Source organism: Aplidium turbinatum, chromosome 1 (genome assembly GCF_918807975.1).
Source record: "Aplidium turbinatum chromosome 1, kaAplTurb1.1, whole genome shotgun sequence".
Lineage (NCBI taxonomy): Eukaryota > Metazoa > Chordata > Ascidiacea > Aplousobranchia > Polyclinidae > Aplidium > Aplidium turbinatum.
In genome coordinates this window covers 51,726,155-51,746,424 of record NC_137472.1, presented here as the reverse complement: position 1 = coordinate 51,746,424, position 20,270 = coordinate 51,726,155, and the positions used below count along the sequence as shown (strand labels likewise).

General features: G+C 41.9%; 1 protein-coding gene across 1 annotated transcript; it reads left to right on the top strand.

Moving 5' to 3' along the window:
* The first annotated feature begins 4,689 nt into the window (after positions 1-4,689).
* On the top strand, positions 4,690-7,689 carry LOC145766966 (uncharacterized). The gene has a single exon (XM_082578690.1). The coding sequence runs from the start codon at positions 4,690-4,692 to the stop codon at positions 7,687-7,689; it is 3,000 nt and encodes a 999-aa protein (XP_082434816.1).
* Positions 7,690-20,270: the final 12,581 nt, after the last annotated feature.

The following is a 20,270-nucleotide window of genomic DNA, read 5'->3' as shown; positions in this document are numbered from 1 at the left end:
CTTTAAACTCTTTCAAATCACTGGAAGAGATAGAAGTCAATTTGCTACCATAGCGATACTTTCTAATTTCTGGTTCTGCGAAAAGACCTCCACGAACCCCAAAACGTTGGGACAAGCGAGCTAACGACATTTCTATCCTGTCTTCCTCTGACAAGCCAGGAGTGTCAGAAACCAAATTAGCAATCGTTTGTGCAGCTGTTCTAACACAAGCTGCTTGCAACAAAGTCAAACGAGTTCCCTTAAAGGGCGAAGCTGCCATCAAGGCCATAACACGATTTTTAAAGAAGACAAATGGCATATTATTACCATCGTAACCAATCAAGGCCGCCTTATCGAAGAACGTCCTACTATTTTGGTATTCAAAAAAGCAATCCTGCTGTTGAGAACTCGATTTAGCGGGAGAAGACAAGCTATATCCCTTAATGGGCTGAGTGGGCTCAGTCACATGCACAGCCCGATCACGATCCTCACATACGTTAAAATCAGGAGACACGATACGCCTCTCACAACCACCCAAATTACGTGTAGCTGGGCGATCAAAAACTAGCGGCGCTGAAAACTGTGAAGGGGGCAAAGCATTACTGCTAATGGCGGCCCCGTGACCTGTACGCTCTGGGGGAGGAGTTCGGTTGTAATTTGCAGACCTTGGCTCTACAGCCTTCGGAAGATCCTTAGCCGCGGCTCCGAGACCTCCTGAAACAGCTGGAAAACATGTGGATTGTACAGGTCCACTTACGGATTGAACAGGCGTGTGGAAAAGGTTAGGTAAATTAAACTGTGATTGATGTTCACTTCTGGAATGCCTAGAAGAGCCCTTCCTAGAGCTACGCCGGGAGCCCAACTCAGAACGATATTCAGCTAAAACTACCTCTTTACGTTGTTCGGCCCTCAACTGAGCGTCTTTGAGTGCGAACTCAGCAGCTCTAGCTTCGGCTCTCGCGGCGGCCTCAGCAGCTCTCGCTTCGGCCTCAGCAGCTCTCGCGTCGGCCTCAGCTCTCGCGGCAGCCTCAGCTCGTATGGCCTCAGCTCGTATGGCCTCAGCTCGTATGGCCTCAGCTCTTGCGGCAGCCTCTGCTCGTGCGGCAGCCTCAGCTCGTATGGCTTCAGCTCTTGCGATGGCCTCAGCAGCTCTTGCTTCGGCCTCAGCTTGGATCTGGAGCTCCTCTCGTCTTAACTGTAGGTTAATTTGTGCAACTATCCGTGACGAGCTCTCAGACATCCTAGTGCTTACATTTGAGGCGCTATCCTCAGGATGTATGTCAGCATCCAACCTATCTGACAACTCACTTTCTTTTTGTTCGAAGTTATTTTTTAACGAGTTAAATTCGGGATCTACCCTATCACGAAGTTCTGCCAAGATTGCAGAGTTAACAATTTTACTCAAAAGAGCATGGAAATGCCGTAATTCCTCTTCTAAAGTAGATAACTTAGATCTAAAAATTAACAGTTCCTGCTTATCACTCAAAGAACCTAGGGCCACAGAAAGTTTCCCAATTTGAGTCAAAATATCCCGTCTAAGATGCCGGGCCTCTCGAACTGACTTAGCCTCATCGTTAATGGGTCCCTCCCCAGAATGGCCTGCCCGACCGCAAAGAACATCATCAGGCTTAAACTCAGTCGAGTCGACGGCGGTCGAGTCCCTGTCGCCACCGAGTGTAGACATATTAAATGTTAGGGCTAAATTTAACAATTAAAAAAATTAAGTTACACAAACACACAAATTACAGTAGTTATAAAAAACTTAACTGCAAAGACCGTAAAAAATACAAAAAAGAATTTAAATGCACGATACCGTAGCTGTACGAGTATGTGAAGTCCAAACGTCCACAAAACTTGCTTGGATTCTTCCACTTGAATCTTCAAGCACAGATGGATTGCCTTTAATCTTCTTTCTTGCCAATGAATGTCAAAGTTATTTTTTCTTCTGTACCAAACTGAGAAGAAATGTCTTTACTTTTTAGCTTAAAGTTCTTCAGTTGCCTACCGAGAAGAAATGTCTTTAATTTTCTTTGCTTCTTTAGACTACCAACCAACAAGATCTTCTTTTATTATTTCTTTGCTTTTGTAGCCTACCAACCAACAACTTCGTCTTTTATTTTTTTATGCTTTAATTTCTTGGCCCACCAGCTAACAAGAACTCGTCTTTTATTTTTTTATGCTGCCTGTGCTTCCGTACAAACACTAGCCAGAGAATCGTCTTTTATTTTTTATGGTCACAGCGGTAAACCATAATTTCTTCGTGGGAAAATTGTAACTTAAAGTTCCCGGATCCTTTCGTCTGCATATAATGACCGAAGAAACACACACTTGAACTTCTTTTCAAACAGTGTATTTCTGTAAAAATTAGCCCACGGCTACCAAAAACGAGGGGGTGCAACGCGTACACCACTTAAACTGTCACTACACAACAGATTACTTGGATAAAAGACGGAACTTTTGTCCAGCTAGCAAGCACTAAGCCAACAGTTAAATGTGCGGCCAACTTTCAAACAATCATTTTACGAATGACCAGAATAGATATCAATATCTCAAATTCACGTAGAAAGTAACTGTGACGCAATAAATGAAAGACAATTATGAAGTCATTCCAACAGGTGTTTAAGCTGATGTAATATTTCCTGTTTAAACAGGCCCAAACAGGTCCAAACAGGTCTTATGAACGATGGTGCAATTTTGGCACATGCTTTAGGAATTTCCATGACGTAATATTCAGTAGACTTGAACGGTTTTTATATGACGTTTGATTTGGTGAAAATTGTCGGGAACAGCGTCAACGACAGCTTCCGAAAGGGTACGTCGTCAAGCTAAATTAGATAGAGAGCTTGCGCTGGCTAATCTATTGTCGATAGATAGTCAAAATAAATTTGACCTCGAAGTGTCCCAAAAGAAAGCCCAATTGCGACAAGAGAAAGCCGCATTGGAAGAAAAGCAGCATTTCCAGATGCAGCTTTTGGATAGTCAACAAAAGAGATTACAAGCTTTGTCTGCTCTTCGAAAGGCAGAAGCAGCAGACAGAGTAATTAACGGTCCTGACATTTTCCAGCCTGATTCGTTAAATGAACACGAGCCTGAAATTAAATCGGGAGGAGAATTTCTATCCTCACCTATAATCACTGCACCTGTTTCTTTGTCTTCACGGTCGCCTGGTGAGCCTGTTCCTTTCACTAGTCCTATGAACATTGCGCCCTCAGTTGGCAGCGATCTTAGCGTTTCCGACACGTTCTTGGCTCCGCCAACATACCCTTCGTGTAGTTCAGGTAAACTTGCAAGGAAAGGGTCAAGTTATGTGAAACAAAGCGCCATTGTTGAAGTCCCGCAAAGGGAAACTTCGCCAAAAGTGTCGCTTTCAAAGACGAATCCACCGTCTATAAACTACGTTAATAGATCTAATACCTTTCATATGTCTGATGAACCTTTTCAAGTTGCTCAGACATTTGTGACTTCTTCGAACCAAGGACAAAGATTCTCCCTGCCCGTCAATGTTGATGATCACGACAACTACTACCGGCAACAAGACGAGGAGGGACGTCAACCATACATGGATAATTCAAGGTATGGGAATGGAGACAATTTGCCAGGTCAGTTGACACAAACTCAAAATTTGCGCCCTCAGAACAGCGTCGATCTACTCTCAACATTTGCTGAACTAATGGTAATGCCCAAACCATAGGCGTAGCCAGGGGGGGGCGAAAGGGGCCATGGCCCCCCCCAAATTTTCGAAGTTTGGATTCCGAAGTTGAGCCCTTTGTTGAAAATATAATAAAATTTGCAGAAATTTATAACGTTTTCCAAGACATCTGGCTATTAACACCCCAAGGACTTGTTTTAGACACACAGAAAGACACCAATAAACTTTGCAAATCGTAAATCACGCAAAGTTTTCTGGATTTAAGTTTCTTTTAACTAATTTGTGGAAGCAATTTCAGAATGGCTTACTCTGTTGGGTTTTTCTGTAGCTGAGTTTTTGGTGTTCTCTAGTTTTAGCCGCAGATTTTGACCGTTCGTGTGTAAGAGCTACCTTTAATAAGTTAATAGCTGTTTATCTGCTAATAAATTTCATACAAATATTACCCTAAAAGTGTTTCCAGAAAGCGCTATAATCCATTTATTTAAGTGTAATTTTGCAAAAATTTTCCGGGGGAGCATGCCCCCGGACCCCCCCTAGAATACGCGTGCCTTCGGCACGCTCTAACCCCCACCAGTTTCATTGTTTCCCCTTGCTCAAGCCACCAGGATACGCCACTGCACATCAGGTGGCGATGTCTTAAATCAAACACTTTGTCGTTCTCTTCAATTCATCAAATATTTGGCCTCCCCCAAATTTTTTTCCTGGCTACGCCACTGGCCCAAACTGGAATGCCCCACCTTTCACGGGGAGCCAGAATCATATTGTGCCTTTGTGAGGTTCTTCACTGAAAATGTAGACGGTAAAAACTCAGCTATCAGCAAAGGTTAGCTATGCTTCTGCAACACACCGAGGGTGCGGCCAAAGAAGCAGTTGCACACTGTAGTTCAATATTGTCGTCCGAAAGGGGCTACCAAGAAGCGCGCAAAGTGTTGTACGAACGGTTTGGCAAACCAAGAGTGATCGCTGAGGCATTTCAGCGTAGTCTAATGAAAGCGCCAAATATTAGGAAAGAGAGTAAATTAGACATTTCAAATTTCTCTAATCGGTTGAAACGATGTCTAATGACGTTGGAAGGGTTAGGCGACTACACCGACCTCAGCAGCATCGATTGCCTTCAAAAATTGGCAGAAAAGTTACCCTCTTCGATGTTTGAACAGTGGAAGGTCAGATATGCAACCATTTACAACAACGAAGAGCGTAAACCAAACTTTAAAGATTTTGTTGTGTTTGTAGAGGAAAAATCTAAACTTCTTCAAGCGTACCCGGAAGAGTTTACCTTTTTAAATTCAGCCTCAAGTAAGGTACGGAGTGACAATGACTTCTCGAAACGAAAGCTATGTGCGACCGTCTCTGTTAGCGACGCAAAACAGCAAGCTCATAGGAAATCCTCGCTCAATGATTTTCCACGACGTTTACCGTGTGAGTATTGCTCAAAAGGACACGCTACATACAAGTGCAGAGATCTTGGCAAATTGCCTGTCCAAGAAAGAATGGAATTTGTCAAAAGAAAAAGATTATGCTTTGTATGTCTCGGCCCTCACTTTAGCAGTAACTGCAAAAGTGACTATTTATGCACTGTAACAGACTGCGGCAAACGCCACAGCCGTATTTTACACAGGTCTCAAGCCATCAAGGAAGGCAATTTCGATGAGGTCTCTTCAAAGAAGAAGGAGCAAGACACCACAAGCTTCTATTGTTCTAAACAAGCGTCAAGAGGGTTTCGAACCGTTGTACCTGTGAAAGTTGCTGCTGGAAAAAAGGTAATCGAGACTTATGCTTTTCTGGATAATGGGTCTGAAGCATCGTTTTGCGATGAGCAGCTAATACGCCAACTTGGCATATGTGGCGAACCAGTAAAAGTCAGCGTTTCGACATTAACAAAAGAACTATCTCCACTAAAACGGTTTAATGTAGACATGACCGTGGAAGGAATTGCAAGTGAAACGTCGAAGTTTCATCTAAACAACATAATCTGTGTAAAACAATTGCCTATTCAACCTAACGAAACATTAAGCAAAGCTGACTTAGAGAAACTGCCTCATCTGCACAATTTAAAGTTTCCAGAAATTAATAAAAATCGGGTTTCCATGCTAATTGGGCTCGACTGTCCAAACGCGCACAGGATTCTGGAAATGAAAGTGGGCGATGGAAAGCAACCAAACGCCGTTCTCACACCTTTCGGTTGGTCTTTGCTGGGCCCCGCTTTAGAAAGCGATCGAAAGGACGGATTGCAGTCCTATTTTATTCAAATGGACGATCACGTCGATAAAGCAATACAAAGGTCATGGTTTCGGGACTTCGAGCCGGATAATGCGCTACGTCCCACGTCCAAAGAAGACAGGCATGTCTTCAAATTGCTAGAAGATCAAGTTACCCACACCCAAGGTCAGTACGATTCATCACTGCCTTGGGGAAAGGATGTTGTCTCGCCCGAAAGTTGCTGGCCGACGGCTCCCGAAGCAAACCATTCTGAGATTCCAGATGAATTCAAGCCGCTGGAAGAAAAAGGCGTTGCGGCAGTCCAATGTTCAACTGTCAGTGAGCATGCTACAGTAGATGACTTAATTAACAGATACTCAGATCTATATAAGCTTAAAAGGGCTGCTTGCTGGTTAATCCGTTTTGTAAAATTTCTAAAAGATAAAAAGGCGGCTGTCACTGCCGGCCTTACTGTCGAAGAGTTACAATCTTCCGAAACTAAATTGTTGCAGTACGTGCAAGGAAAAGAGTTTAAACCTGTTATCAACCTTCTAGAAAAGGGTTTACCTCTAGAAAGTCACTTGAAAAAGAAAATTCAAGCAAATACCAATATACGACCACTTTACAAAGCAGATCCCTGCATGATACATGGACTGCTGCGCATTGGCGGACGGTTGCGCAACGCAACGATTGACTATGAAAGTAAGCACCCGATAATTCTTCCTTACAGCAATAATTTGACCAATTTGTATATTCGGCACTTCCACAAATTGTGTGGACACTCTGGATTTACCTTTACTTGGTCATTAATTCGAGAAAAATTCTGGATAATCAAAGGCGGTGTAGCTGTAAGAAAAGAAATCTCAAAATGTCTCTTGTGTAAGAAGAGAAGTTCCCCTCGCCTGTATCAAAAAATAGCAGATTTGCCTTCTGCCCGACTGCAGTGGTATGAACCGCCTTTCTCTTGTTGCGGTGTCGACTACTGTGGTCCTTTCTTAGTAAAGCGTTGCCGCAGCGTTGAAAAACGTTACGGTTGCGTATTTTCATGCCTCACGACTCGAGCCGTGCATATCGAAGTCGCGAAAGATTTGTCTACAGATTCCTTTCTTCAAGCCTTTCGTCGATTTATCGGACGAAGGGGAAAGCCAAAGGAATTATTTTCTGATAACGGTACCAATTTTATTGGAGCTGAAAGGGAGTTAAAACGTTCTTTAGATCAGTTAAACCAGTCTGTCATCGCCGAATGTCTGAAACAGGACAAAATAATTTGGAAGTTCAACCCTCCATCTGCTCCACATATGGGAGGGTCCTGGGAAAGAATGATACGTTCTATAAAACGCATTCTCAATGTCCTACTTAAAAATCAAACGGTCACCGAAGACGTTTTACACACGCTACTTGTTGAAGTAGAAAGCATTATAAATTCTAGACCTTTAACTCCTGTGAGCTTAGACACTGATGGATTAGTGCCACTAACTCCTAACCACCTTTTACTTAATCGTTCCATCGAAAACATGCCACCAGGGGTATTTGATTCAAAGGATAACTATGTAAGAAACAGATGGCGACAGGTACAATATCTGACGAATTCCTTTTGGAAGCGATGGCTCAGAGAATACCTGCCCACCATAGCTGTACGTGAAAAATGGCCAGATCGGCAACCCAATCTAAAGGTCGACGATGTGGTGCTAATCGTGGAAGATCACTTTCCTCGAAGTAAATGGAAAACCGGACGAGTCATAGAATGCTACCCCGGAAAAGACGGCCTTGTACGACAAGTTCGATTGAAAACAAACAGCGGTGAGCTGCTAAGGCCAGTCACCAAGCTCTGTCTAATCTGTGAATCAGATAGACACGAGTAACAGTCCTCTGTTTTCTGTCCGACGGTAATAGGACGTCGACCCCTAGCCGGCAGAAAACAAGACAACAAATAAAATTACACATAAAACAGTCTGACATGCTTGATGCATATGAACTTTATAAACAATAAACGAGCCTTGCTCATGCGAACAATGTTTGACGTTCATCTGATGAAAGAAGAAAACTGCGAATCTACGATCGGATGCACCACAAACACGAACAATAGGTTTCATTATGTTTGCATCGATCACAAGATGCCTGTGTTTGTTGTCACGTGAACGTATTGTGTTTTAAAATATGCTGTTTTGTCAACTCCATATTTTAGGGGGGAGTGTTACGTTCACTGTTCGCACCCTTATTACATCATTGTTTTTTAGTTTCGAAATCGGAAGTCGATGTCTAAGTCACTTCGGGTCATAACAAGAAAAAACAATTTATTTCCTTTGTTTCGAGCATTTAAAGAGAATATCCCCACTGATTGATATAACCCCTGCTGATAATTTGTGCCATAAACAGAGTTTTTAGGAAACTGACCTCAACTGACTGGTTTGTTTTGATGCTAAACCCGCTACGTAATGCCCAATGTGTTGTTATTGTGAATGCTGCTTCGTTTAGCCGTTTATTTGAGCGTCAGCAAAATCTTACATTTTGTCTACTCTGTGTATTTTGACGTTAAACCAACGTAGTTAGAAGTTTGCGCCGGCAAAGGCAGCTTGTATCTTTTTGAGTATGACGCTATCATTGGAATCATTTCTCTTCTCTTTTCGTACTATATAATATGAAGTCTGTTCTTAGCGAAATTCATAATTTTAATGTTACATTAGTTAACTACAGTACATGAACGTACCAATTCTGTTGAGAATCGATTTAGTAGTTAGGAAAGGATCGCCCGACAAAATTTAGGTGAGTGTATGTTGCTATTTCATTATTGTTTTTTAGTTATTGATCAACAGAGCACATTTCGACAAAATGTTTAATAATTCGGTTCTTCCGACGTAACATCGATTTGTAGATTTGTTTGCCGTTTTGTAGATTCCTTTGATTCTTATATATCGTAGATTGTTTTGAACGTGTTTATAACGTCATTTTAAGCGTAATTATTTTATGTTAGTAGCCAAGGTCTTTTCGTTTACAGAAAGACTGTGATCAACGATAGAAGATAACGACACGAGGGTCGGACTGTCTTGCTATTTTCACGCGTCCACGATATACTGGGTGGTATCGTTTGTACATTAAAGTTATCATTTATTTTATACTTCTCATCTATGGGTGTGAGTTCACGGGCGGAACTAAGAATTCATTTTCAACACAACAAAAAGTAAAAACATTTCTTCTCAGTTTGGTACTGAAGAAAAATAACTTTGACATTCATTGGCAAGAAAGAAGATTAAAAGACAATCCATCTGTGCTTGTAGATTCAAGTGGAAGAATCCAAGGAAGTTTTGTGGACTTTAGGGCTTCATACCCGTACAGCTACGGTATCGTGCATTTAAATTCTTTTTTGTATTTTTACGGTCTTTGCAGTTAAGTTTTTTATAACTACTGTAGCCTAATAATTTTGTGTGTTTGTGTAACTTAATTTTTTTAATTGTTAATTTAGCCCCAACATTTAATATGTCTACACTCGGTGGCGACAGGGACTCGACCGCCGTCGACTCGACTGAGTTTAAGCCTGATGATGTTCTTTGCGGTCGGGCAGGCCATTCTGGGGAGGGACCCATTAACGATAAGGCTAAGTCAGTTCGAGAGGCCCGGCATCTTAGACGGGATATTTTGACTCAAATTGGGAAACTTTCTGTGGCCCTAGGTTCTTTGAGTGATAAGCAGGAACTGTTAATTTTTAGATCTAAGTTATCTACTTTAGAAGAGGAATTACGGCATTTCCATGCTCTTTTGACTAAAATCTTTAACTCTGCAATCTTGGCAGAACTTCGTGATAGGGTAGATCCCGAATTTAACTCGTTAAAAAATAACTTTGAACAAAAAGAAAGTGAGTTCTCAGATATGTTGGATGCTGACATACATCCTGAGGATAGCGCCTCAAATGTAAGCACTAGGATGTCTAGGACTTCGTCTCGGATAGTGGCACAAATTAACCTGCAGCTAAGACGAGAGGAGCTCCAAATACAAGCTGAGGCCGAAGCGAGAGCTGCTGAGGCTGCCGCGAGAGCTGAGGCCATTCGAGCTGAGGCTGCCGCGAGAGCTGAGGCCGAAGCGAGAGCTGCTGAGGCTGCCGCGCGAGCTGAGGCCATACGAACTGAGGCTGCCGCGAGAGCTGAGGCCATTCGAGCTGAGGCTGCCGCGAGAGCTGAGGCCGAAGCGAGAGCAGCTGAGGCAGCCGCGAGAGCTGCTGAGTTCGCACTCAAAGACGCTCAGTTGAGGGCTGAACAACGTAAAGAGGTAGTTTTAGCTGAATATCGATCAGAGGTGGGCTCTCGGCGTAGCTCTAAGAAGGGCTCTTCTAGGCATTCCAGAAATGAACATCAATCGCAGTTTAATTTACATAACCTTTTCCAAACGCCTGTTCAACCTGTGAGTGGACCAGGGCAATCCACACGTTTTCCAGCTGTTTCAGGAGGTCTCGGGGCCGCGGCTAAGGGTCTTCCGAATGCTGTAGAGCCAAGGTCTGCGAATTACAACCGAACTCCTCCCCCAGAGCGTACAGGTCACGGGGCCGCCATTAGTAGTAATGCTTTGCCCCCTTCACAGTTTTCTGCGCCGCTAGGTTTTGATCGCCCAGCTACACGTAATTTGGGTGGTTGTGAGAGGCGTATCGCGTCTCCTGATTTTAACGTATGTGAGGATCGTGATCGGGCTGTGCACGTGACTGAGCCCACTCAGCCCCTTAAGGGATATAGCTTGTCTTCTCCCGCTAAATCGAGTTCTCAACAGCAGGATTGCTTTTTTGAATACCAAAATAGTAGGACGTTTGGTTACGATGGCCTTGATTGGCCATCGTAACGATGGCCTTGATTGGTTACGATGGTAATAATATGCCATTTATCTTCTTTAAAAATCGTGTTACGGCCTTAATGGCAGCTTCGCCCTTTAAGGGGACTCGTTTAACTTTGTTACAAGCAGCTTGTGTTAGGACAGCTGCACAAACGATTGCTAATTTGGTTTCTGACACCCCTGGCTTGTCAGAGGAAGACAGGATAGAAATGTCGTTAGCTCGCTTGTCCCAGCGTTTTGGGGTTCGTGGAGGTCTTTTTGCAGAACCGGAAATTAGAAAGTATCGCTATGGTAGCAAATTGACTTCGACCTCTTCCAGTGATCTGAAAGAGTTTAAAGATGAATTATCGCAGTGTTTGCTTTACGCGCAAGCTTATGGTCAGCGTGACAAATTGGAAGGACGTTTTGTTTTGGATTTGGCTAAGCGACTCCCGTTTGACGCTAAGCAGCGTTATCTTGACTTTTTAGGTGATCAGTATGGTGGCACTGATGAGCCTACTTTTCAGAGTTTGTTTGAATTTGTAGTACGGGAGGAAACGCGTAAGTCGACTGATTTTAGCATTATGCTAATGGGCGATTCTGGTGAGTCGCAGCAATTTAAAAAGTTTGGCAAAGGAAAATTGCCTTCATGTCCGGTTAGGCAGACGTCCGTAAAACCCCATGATGATGTGATGTCAGGGAGTTCGCAGTACTCGACTGTTGTTGGCGCACCGCGCGGTGGTGAAGCCAGACGTAAAAACCTACCGGCATGCATTTGTTGTTTGTCACGTGGTCAAGTTGAATATCATTTTTTGTCTAATTGTAAAGAATTTTTGCGCTTGACACCTAAAGATCGGAGAGATGTCATTGTGAAAGCTGGCAAAAGCTTGAATTGTTTGCGCCAGCATATGGTTAGGGATTGCGTTCATGCAAATAACTGTCGTAAGTGTGGGCCTAACAACGATAGGAAACACTATTTTCTTCTGCATGATTTTTATGTGACGTCACATGATTCTCTGGATTCTGTTGGGAAAGATGATGCTCGTGCCAGAGTTCCTGTGCGTAATGTTAAGATTGGAAATGTTAAAGCAGCCTTTAACCGCATTATTGCTGCTCGTGTTTTGAATCCAATGACTGGCAAATCGAAGTTGGTGTATTGTCAGCATGATCCTGGTTCGCAGTTGACGTTTGTTTCAAGTGATTTGGTGTGTGAACTTGATCTTAAACCGTACGATAAAGCGTCGTTTAAAATGGATACCCTGGCTGGTCAGAAAACTACTTGTGCTGACCTTGTCAAACTCAACATCCAGTCGTTAGAGACAGATGAACTGTTTTGTGATATAACCTCGGTGGTTAACCCAGCTTGGGCTGATGATGTTAAAACTTTACCGCATAAACAAGATTTAAATGGTTTCCGTCATTTTCATGACGTGAATATGTTTCATTTGAATGATTGTAGTACTGTAGATGTACTGATTGGCAACGACAACGCTTATTTGATGTGGGCCAAAAAAGAGCGTGTTGGTGAAAATCGTAGTGAACCACATGCTTTGCTCACTCCTCTCGGTTGGTTGGCTTGTGGTGGTAAGTCACCCTTAGATGAAAGCGTTGCTAAAGTGTGCAGAGTGCAGACGTCTTCAGAGTCGGATGTCATCTCTGGCTTTCAGCGTAAAATTGAGTCTCGTGATATGGAAATAGCAGACCTGAATAAAGTCATTCAGGATTTGACTTTGCAAAATGAAACCTGTGAATTGTCTCGCAATGATAATTTGGCTAGAGAACTTGTCGAACCGAATATTGAGTTGAAAGATGGTCGATTTGAGATACCTGTTCCGTTGAAGGAAGATATTGATCTACCTAACAATTTTGTGTTGGCGTCAGATAGAGTTGCTGCTTTAAGGAAGAAGGCTTTAAAACAACCTGAACTTCGTGATTTCCTTACTGACACCATGAAAGATCTTAAATCAAATGGCTATATTGAGCGTACTGGTGAAGCAGGAAATGTCAAGGGATTTGAATGGTATTTACCATACTTTGTTACGTCACAATTAAAAAAGCGCATTGTTTACGATGGCAAGTCTGAATTTCGAGGAACTTGTGTTAATGATGTAATGTTTTCGGGTCCTGACTTGTTAAACCCTCTGGTAAATGTCTTGGCTAGATTTCGGCTTGGTAGATTTGGTCTCATGGCTGATGTGACTAAATGCTTCTTTCAAATAAAGTTACCTGAGTCGCAAAGGGATTTGTTTCGTATATTGTGGTTTGAAGATGATGACCTTGAAAATGGTAGGATGGTACCATTTCGTTTTTGTGTACACCCTTGGGGAATAAAGAGTAGCCTGTATATCGCTTGCTTGGCTATAAAGAAAATGATCGAGCAGAATCCCAGCAGTGCTGGTGAATTGACTCTCTGCAATATTGCAAATAATATGTACAGGGATGATTTTATATTTTCGGCTGATAGCTTAGAGGAAGCTCAGCAAATCACTCATGAATCAATTGCTTTGTTTGATAGCCGTGGGTTTAAACTTGGTAAGTGGAGTGCTAACAAGGAGGCTATGATTGTCTTGTCAAATTTGGATAATGAGATGCTTTCACCTTTGATTCGTGACATTGATTTTCAGACTGAAAATATGGCTTTGCCATCAGCGAAGACATTGGGTTGTGTGTGGCAAACCGAGTCTGACGAGATGCGTATCGCATGTTCCTTAAAGCCCTTAGCTAAACACACGCGCCGAAGTATGCTCAGTCAGCTTGGACAAAATTTTGATCCGCTAGGCTTTGGAGCGCCATTTTTTCTAAAAGCACGCCTTATACTTCAGCAATTGGCGATAGACAAGTTTGATTGGGACACCGAGGTCCCTGATAGCTTTGTTAAAGTGTGGGAGTCGTGGCTTCGCTCTTTGGACCTGCTTAAGGATTTTTCGTTACCGAGATGGTATTTTGCAAACTCTGGTGTGTGCAGTCCGGATGATATTGTTTCATATCAATTGCATGGGTTTAGTGATGCTTCGAATCAAGCTTTCTCTTCTGTTGTTTACTTACGTAGACTGGTTAACGGAGTTCCGAGTGTGTCTTTCGTTCTGGGTAAATCTACCATTGTTGTAAAAAATCAGTTTTCTTGGCCGATAGCTAGGAAAGAGCTTGTTGCCGCTTTGAATACAGCAAGACTCGTGAAGCAGGCCTACGAGGCATTGAAGATGCCCGACTGCCTTAAGTATTTTTGGTGTGATTCTCGTACTGTGTTGCAGTGGGTTAAAAACCCTGATTTAGGCTACGTTTGAATAAGTTTATTACGCGTCGAGTTGAGCATATTTTATTGTTGTCTGGAGCCCAGGATTGGCGTTTTTGCCCTACCGATATGAACCCAGCTGATGTTGGCACAAGGCCAAATCTTATTACAAAGAAAGAATTTCGAGAGTTGTGGTTAAATGGTTCTAGTCTTCTCTACCAGTGTGAGGAAATTCCATCTGTAGAAAATGCCACTCCAGTACCTGTCCATAGCCTATATCTTCGTGACGAAGAGGAGTCGCTTGACGTTGGACAGGGTGGTCTTCACAGATTGATCGAGGCCGCACCTTCTTTGTATGTTATGAAAAAGAGAATCGCTTATTTGGTTGCTTTTGTTGAATTTTTGTGCTGTAAAACGAGAAAGCGTAGCTTTGTGAAGCCAAAACTGGATGCATCTTATCTTAACAGTGCTTCAGAATTGGCTGTGAAGTTTGTTCAGAAGAGCGTGTATGGCGATGTGGTACATTTAATGACCAAACAATCGCCGGATGCCCTTGAGGAAGTGATAAAGCGAGGTAGTGTTGGCGCTTCGCAACGTGAGAAGGAACGCTTGAAAGAATTACGTTCACTTAAAAAGTACAGACCTTGTGTAGATGACGCTGGTGTAATCCGCATTGAAGGGCGCTTAAGTAATTCTCCCGAGATCTCTCTTGAAGCAAAGCATCCGATTGTTTTGCCTTCGAAGCACCCCTTCACTAGGCTTGTTGTACTGTCGCATCATAATGGAAATGCGCACTGTGGAGTACAGCACACTTTGTTGTCTACGCGACAGAAGTTTTGGATCGCTAATGGTAATGCCTCCGTGAAGAGGTATCTTAATGACTGTGGTGTATGCGCGATTGAGAAAGCTCGACCTATAAGGCAGCTCATGTCTGATTTACCTTTGTCTCGCACAACTGCGCATAGGAAACCCATTTTTGATTGCGGCTTAGACTATCTTGGACCTTTAACCTTTGTTGAAAGTAGAAGTCACAAAAAAGCTTGGGGACTCTTGTTCACATGTATGGCATCTCGCGCTATTCATGTTGAGCTGGTTACGTCATTGTCGCTGAGTGATTTTTTACTTGCCTTTACAAGGTTTACAGATTTACGTGGGCAGGTTAATGCTATCTATTCCGACAATGGAAGTGCCTTTCAGGCAGCATCTAAGAAGTTACCCGAGTTGATAGAATCAGCTGAATTTTACAACGCCCTGAGACAGAGAGAGATAAACTGGGAATTTATACCTCCGTATGCTCCGGCGCAAGGTGGCGCCTGGGAGGCAATGGTTAAACAATTTAAAATTGCATTTTTTCACATTTTGGACTCTTCAAGTCGTAAGCCCAATTTTATTGAACTGCTTACGTACACAGGCAGTGCCGTTCGGATCGTGAACGAACGCCCTTTAGTACCTTTGAGTGACGACCCTAGGGATTTTACTGTCATCACCCCTGCCTCACTTTTGACCCCATACTTAGACCCATACTGTGCTGTTGGGCAACCACATGATCGTGACCAATTAAGAAGGGATTATCGGTTCAATTTGTCACTTTCTCAGCAGTTTTGGAGTAAATGGATCGATTTTTACTTGCCAGGTCTTCAGGGCCGGAAAAAATGGCTAAAAATGGCCGAGAATTTGGAGCCTGGTCAACTTGTAGTGGTGGGTTCTCTCCAGGACATTGGTAAACGTGGGAAGTATCAACTTGGGAGGGTGCATGAGGTAGTTCCACAAATTAGGAAAGGGAAGCCTGTGGTTCGTAGAGCTAAAGTTGCCGTCTGCAACTATGATGAGAGTACGGGGAAAGTGAAAGTAGACTATGTGTTGAGGGATATTTCGTGCCTCGCCCCCGTAAAGAACACCTAAGTGTTAGGGTTTGAGCCTGGTTTTGTCTGCGGTGGCCGACACTTGTCTGAGCCCAGAACAGTCGGTTATTATCGCAACCATTGTATATAGCGTCATTTTTTGCGTGTACCTACTACCTATGGTACCAATTTCATGTATCGTCGTGTTTATTCTTATTGCTGTTCATTCTTTGCATGTCCTTTGTATTTGCGTATTAACTTAAACGTGAGTGATTCAAACAATTTGTGTATCATGTGTTTTATTCATTGGCTCACAATTGTCGTCAATTCTTTTTTAGTTATGCCATGTCAGACTGTCATAACTAGGGGCCGCTATGTTCCAGACAATTGTTCACCTAATCAAACGTTATATAAAAACCGTTCAGGTCTACTGAATATTGAGTCATGGAAATTCCTAAAACATGAGCCAAAATTGCACCATCGTTCGTAAGACTTGTGTCAAACCTGTTTAAACCTGTTTCAGTTGAAACCTGTTTGGACATGAAATGTTGCGTCGCGCTATTGCTGGCGTGCCTTTGAGTTATCACAAGTTTTTCTGATTCATTCTCGAAGTTGTTTGTTGGAAGTCGGTCGCACATTTAACTGGTTTATTTGGTGCTTGCTAGCTGGACAAATTCTCCGTCTTTTATCCAAGTAATCTGTATCGTAGTGACAGTTTTAGAGGTGTATCGCGTTGCACCCCATTTCGATAGCCGCGGGCTAATTTTACAGAAATACACTGTTTGAAAAGAAGTTCAAGTGTGTGTTTCTTCGGTCATTATATACAGACGAACGGATTCGGGAACTTTATGTTAAAATTTTCCCACGAAGAGATTATGGTTTACCGCTGTGACCAGGTATGAAAAGTAAATTTTTGCTGTGTCAAAAAAAATGTTTTTGCTACAAAACTATGAGTGATATTTAACTGGCTTCAAAGTTAAATCAGACTTGAAGAAGACCTTTGATTCATTATAAATATTTTAAAGCTGAGTGTCACATGTTTGACATATGTTGATCTTATTCAGCCAACTACTATTGGGGTGAGTTGTTACACAGTGTAATGCTTGCTCAATCCAACTGAAAAAAAGTAGGCCTACTTAATTTGGTACTCAGATAACAAATTTTGTATTATTTAGAACAGTTGATTACATTTTTAAGTTCTAGTAATGTAGGCTATGTTGTTGCTGTATCTGTGTCTAAACATGCCAAAAACTAATAAAGGGTGCCTTATTGAAGCCAAATACCATTATGCATTGTCTAGAATTTCCAGGCATTGTCGATCAATATCAGTGGTTGACAGGTTTGGTAGTCATTATGGAACATTTTCAGGCATTGTCGAATATTTTCAGGGGTTGTCAAAAATTTTCAGGGGTTTTCAGGCATTGTAGAGTAGCTACTTCCAGGCATTGTCGGTAATTTCAAGGCATTGTCTAGGATTTCCAGGCATTGTCAATGGTTGACAGGCTTATTAGGCATTGTCGGAAATTTTCAAGCATTGTCGAACATATTCAGGGGTTGTCGAGCATTTTCAGATGTCAGGGGTTCTCAGGGGGTACGTCTAAATATCCATTGTAGGCATTGTCAGCTTTTTGGGAGGTTGTAGAGTATTTTCAGGGGTTTTCAGGTATTGTAGAGTAGGCTAACTACTTTCAGGCATTGTTGGGAATTCCCAGGCATTGTCTAGGATTTCCAGGCATTGATTGATTGATTGATTGATTGATTTTATTTCGTTGTAGGTAAATACAGCAGCAATAAAAAAGGAATTTTCAGCAACGGGAATCTGCGAAGAGACCATGGGTCTTCGAGTCAAGCAGATACCCCAGATTCTAATAGAAGTTCTAAAATTGCGATAAGAATAATTCAATAACGAAAATTGAGACAAGGTGTTAGAAGATGGTCATAGAGAAATATATTTAGTAGTCTATCGGTAGCATAAAGGTAATACAAAATTAATCGTGCTAATATTTGGCGATGAGTGAATATTTGTGTTGTTTTTTAAAAGAATAAAATGACAATTGTCGATCATTATCAGTGGTTGACAGGCTTGTGAGGCATTGTCGAACATTTTCAGGCATTATGAAACATATTCAGGGGTTGTCAGGCATTGTAGAGTAGCTACTTTCAGGCATTGTCGATAATTTCCTGGCATTGTCTAGGATTTCCAGGCATTGTTGATCATTATTAGTGGTTGAGGGGTTTGTCAGGCATTGTCGAACATTTTCAGGGGTTGTCTAGCATTTTCAGGGGTATTCAGGCATTCTAAATTAAGCTACTTTCAGGCATTGTTGGGCATTTCCTAGCATTATCTAGAATTTTTAGGCATTGTCGATCATTATTGGTTTTTGACACGTTTGTCAGGCATTGTCGAACATTTTCCATGCGCAGCAGAATGATCCCTTTCTATTTTGCGTAGGTTGTAAACGTATTTACGGTATACACAAACACAGCAGCGTTTAAATGACCTGGCTATCATCAGCTATCAGAGACGTGCAGTCAGGGGAGGCAGGGGAGGCAGTGCCTCACCTGCCAACATCTGGCAAAGCAAAATTTATATCAAAGATATGGTTATCACAGAATAAATATTACATTTACTATTTTACATTTACATATTTACATAAATATTGTATTTGTTAAAAAGTAGTAAATATTGCACGTTTTTAGGTGCTTTTATTTGTGTGAATTGCTGTAGTCGTGCCCCCTTTCCCTTAAATTTTACGTTTCTACACCCAAACTGTGCTTTAATTTTTTCTGTTTCTGTGGCGATATTTATATCGAGCGTTCACGTGGTCAAAATCGTTGAAATACGCGAGGAGAGGCAACGCCAAGCTGTGCTTCACTTCAGATCAGAAAACTTCCATACACTGCATTATGCGTGCCTTTTTCTTTCGCAAAGTCGCCCAGAAATCATCATGAACGAATTAGCTACGATTTGAGGCTTGCCTCAAATGTGACGTCACAGCTATGAAACCTTTTTTCGTCAAGCTGGAATAGTTTTGAGTGATATGGCTTAAGAAGTATATGTCCTACGTACAATACCTGAAAATATCAGTCAGTACAATTTCTTATGAGCTGAGAAATATCTTCCTATAGTTAAACTTGTGAAAGCGAAATGGATTTTACGCTTCAGCGATCACAAAAAGCAGTCAACTTTAAGTGGCCGTAACTTTTGTTTTAGTTGACCAATTTAAAAAAAAAATTAGTTTTTTCAAATCAGGAAGAAAAGTTTTATCAGTGTGTAAATTTTCATTAAAATCTGAGAGGGTGGGTTACAAAATCCCATTTTTCTGGATCACTTGACATGGAATGACCCCAAAGCCAACTTCATATGATACTTAAAAGTTGAGATATAATAATAATAATAATGTATTCTGGTCCAGTACACATGGTACTACAGAGAAAAACATTAACATAGCTCGCAGATAACAATTGATAAGAAAACATAAATAAATAAAAATAAGAAAATTTTGAAGAGAAAACAAAAATCACAAGGAACAAAAAAGATAAGACACAATCATAAATAGTTTTCGACACGTCGCTTAAATGTCGCAATAGACATACTATTGACTACAGCATATGGTAAATTATTCCAAGTATCGACTACTCTATTGGCAAAGGAAAATTTACGGCAGTTCAGTTGAGCAAACTGGTTATGCAATTTAAAATTATGGCCTCTGGTTGAATTAGAGTTAAAAAGGAAATATTTGGAACATGGTGATACCGAAACATTGTGTACTAATTTAAAAACTTCTGTCAAATCAAAAATTAATCTCCGTTTTTCCACCGAGAGAAGGTCTAGTTCAAACAGTCTTTGTTCATAGGTTAGGTTTTTCAGTCCATGAATGCATTTTGTTGCTCGTTGTTGCACCCTCTCTAGCAAATCAATGTCCCGAACAGAATGGGGATTCCAAGCCGCCACTGCAAATTCCAAGTGGGGCCTGATCAACTGTTTATATAATCTTAAAAAGACATGCTTGTCCCTGCTTACCAGTGTTCGTTTTAAAACACCCAGGACCATCTCCGCCTTTTTAACTGCATACGAGACATGGGTGGATGTTTTAAGATCAGTCGTTATCATAACACCCAAGTCTTTTTCACTCTTTTTAGGCGGTACCTCTAAATACCCATTGTTAGGCATTGTAGACATTGTCGGGCAATGTCAGGCATTGTCAGGCGTTGTCAGGCATTGTCGGGCATTGTCGGGCATTGTCGGGCAATGTCGGGCATTGTCGGGCATTGTTGGTTTTTTGGGGGGTTGTGGAGCATTTCTAGGGGTTGTGGAGCATTTCTAGGAGTTGTCGAGCATTTTCAGGGGTTGTCAGGCATTGCAGAGTACCGTAGCTACTTTCAGGCATTGTTGGGAATTTCCAAGCATTGTTTAGGATTTCCAGGCATTGTCGATAATGATCAGTGGTTGACGGGTTTGTTAGGCATTATAGAACATTTTCAAGCATTGTCGAACATTTTCAGGGGTTGTCGAGCATTTTCAGGGGTGTCAGGCATTGTAGAGTAGCTACTTTCAGGCATTGTTGAGAATTTCCAG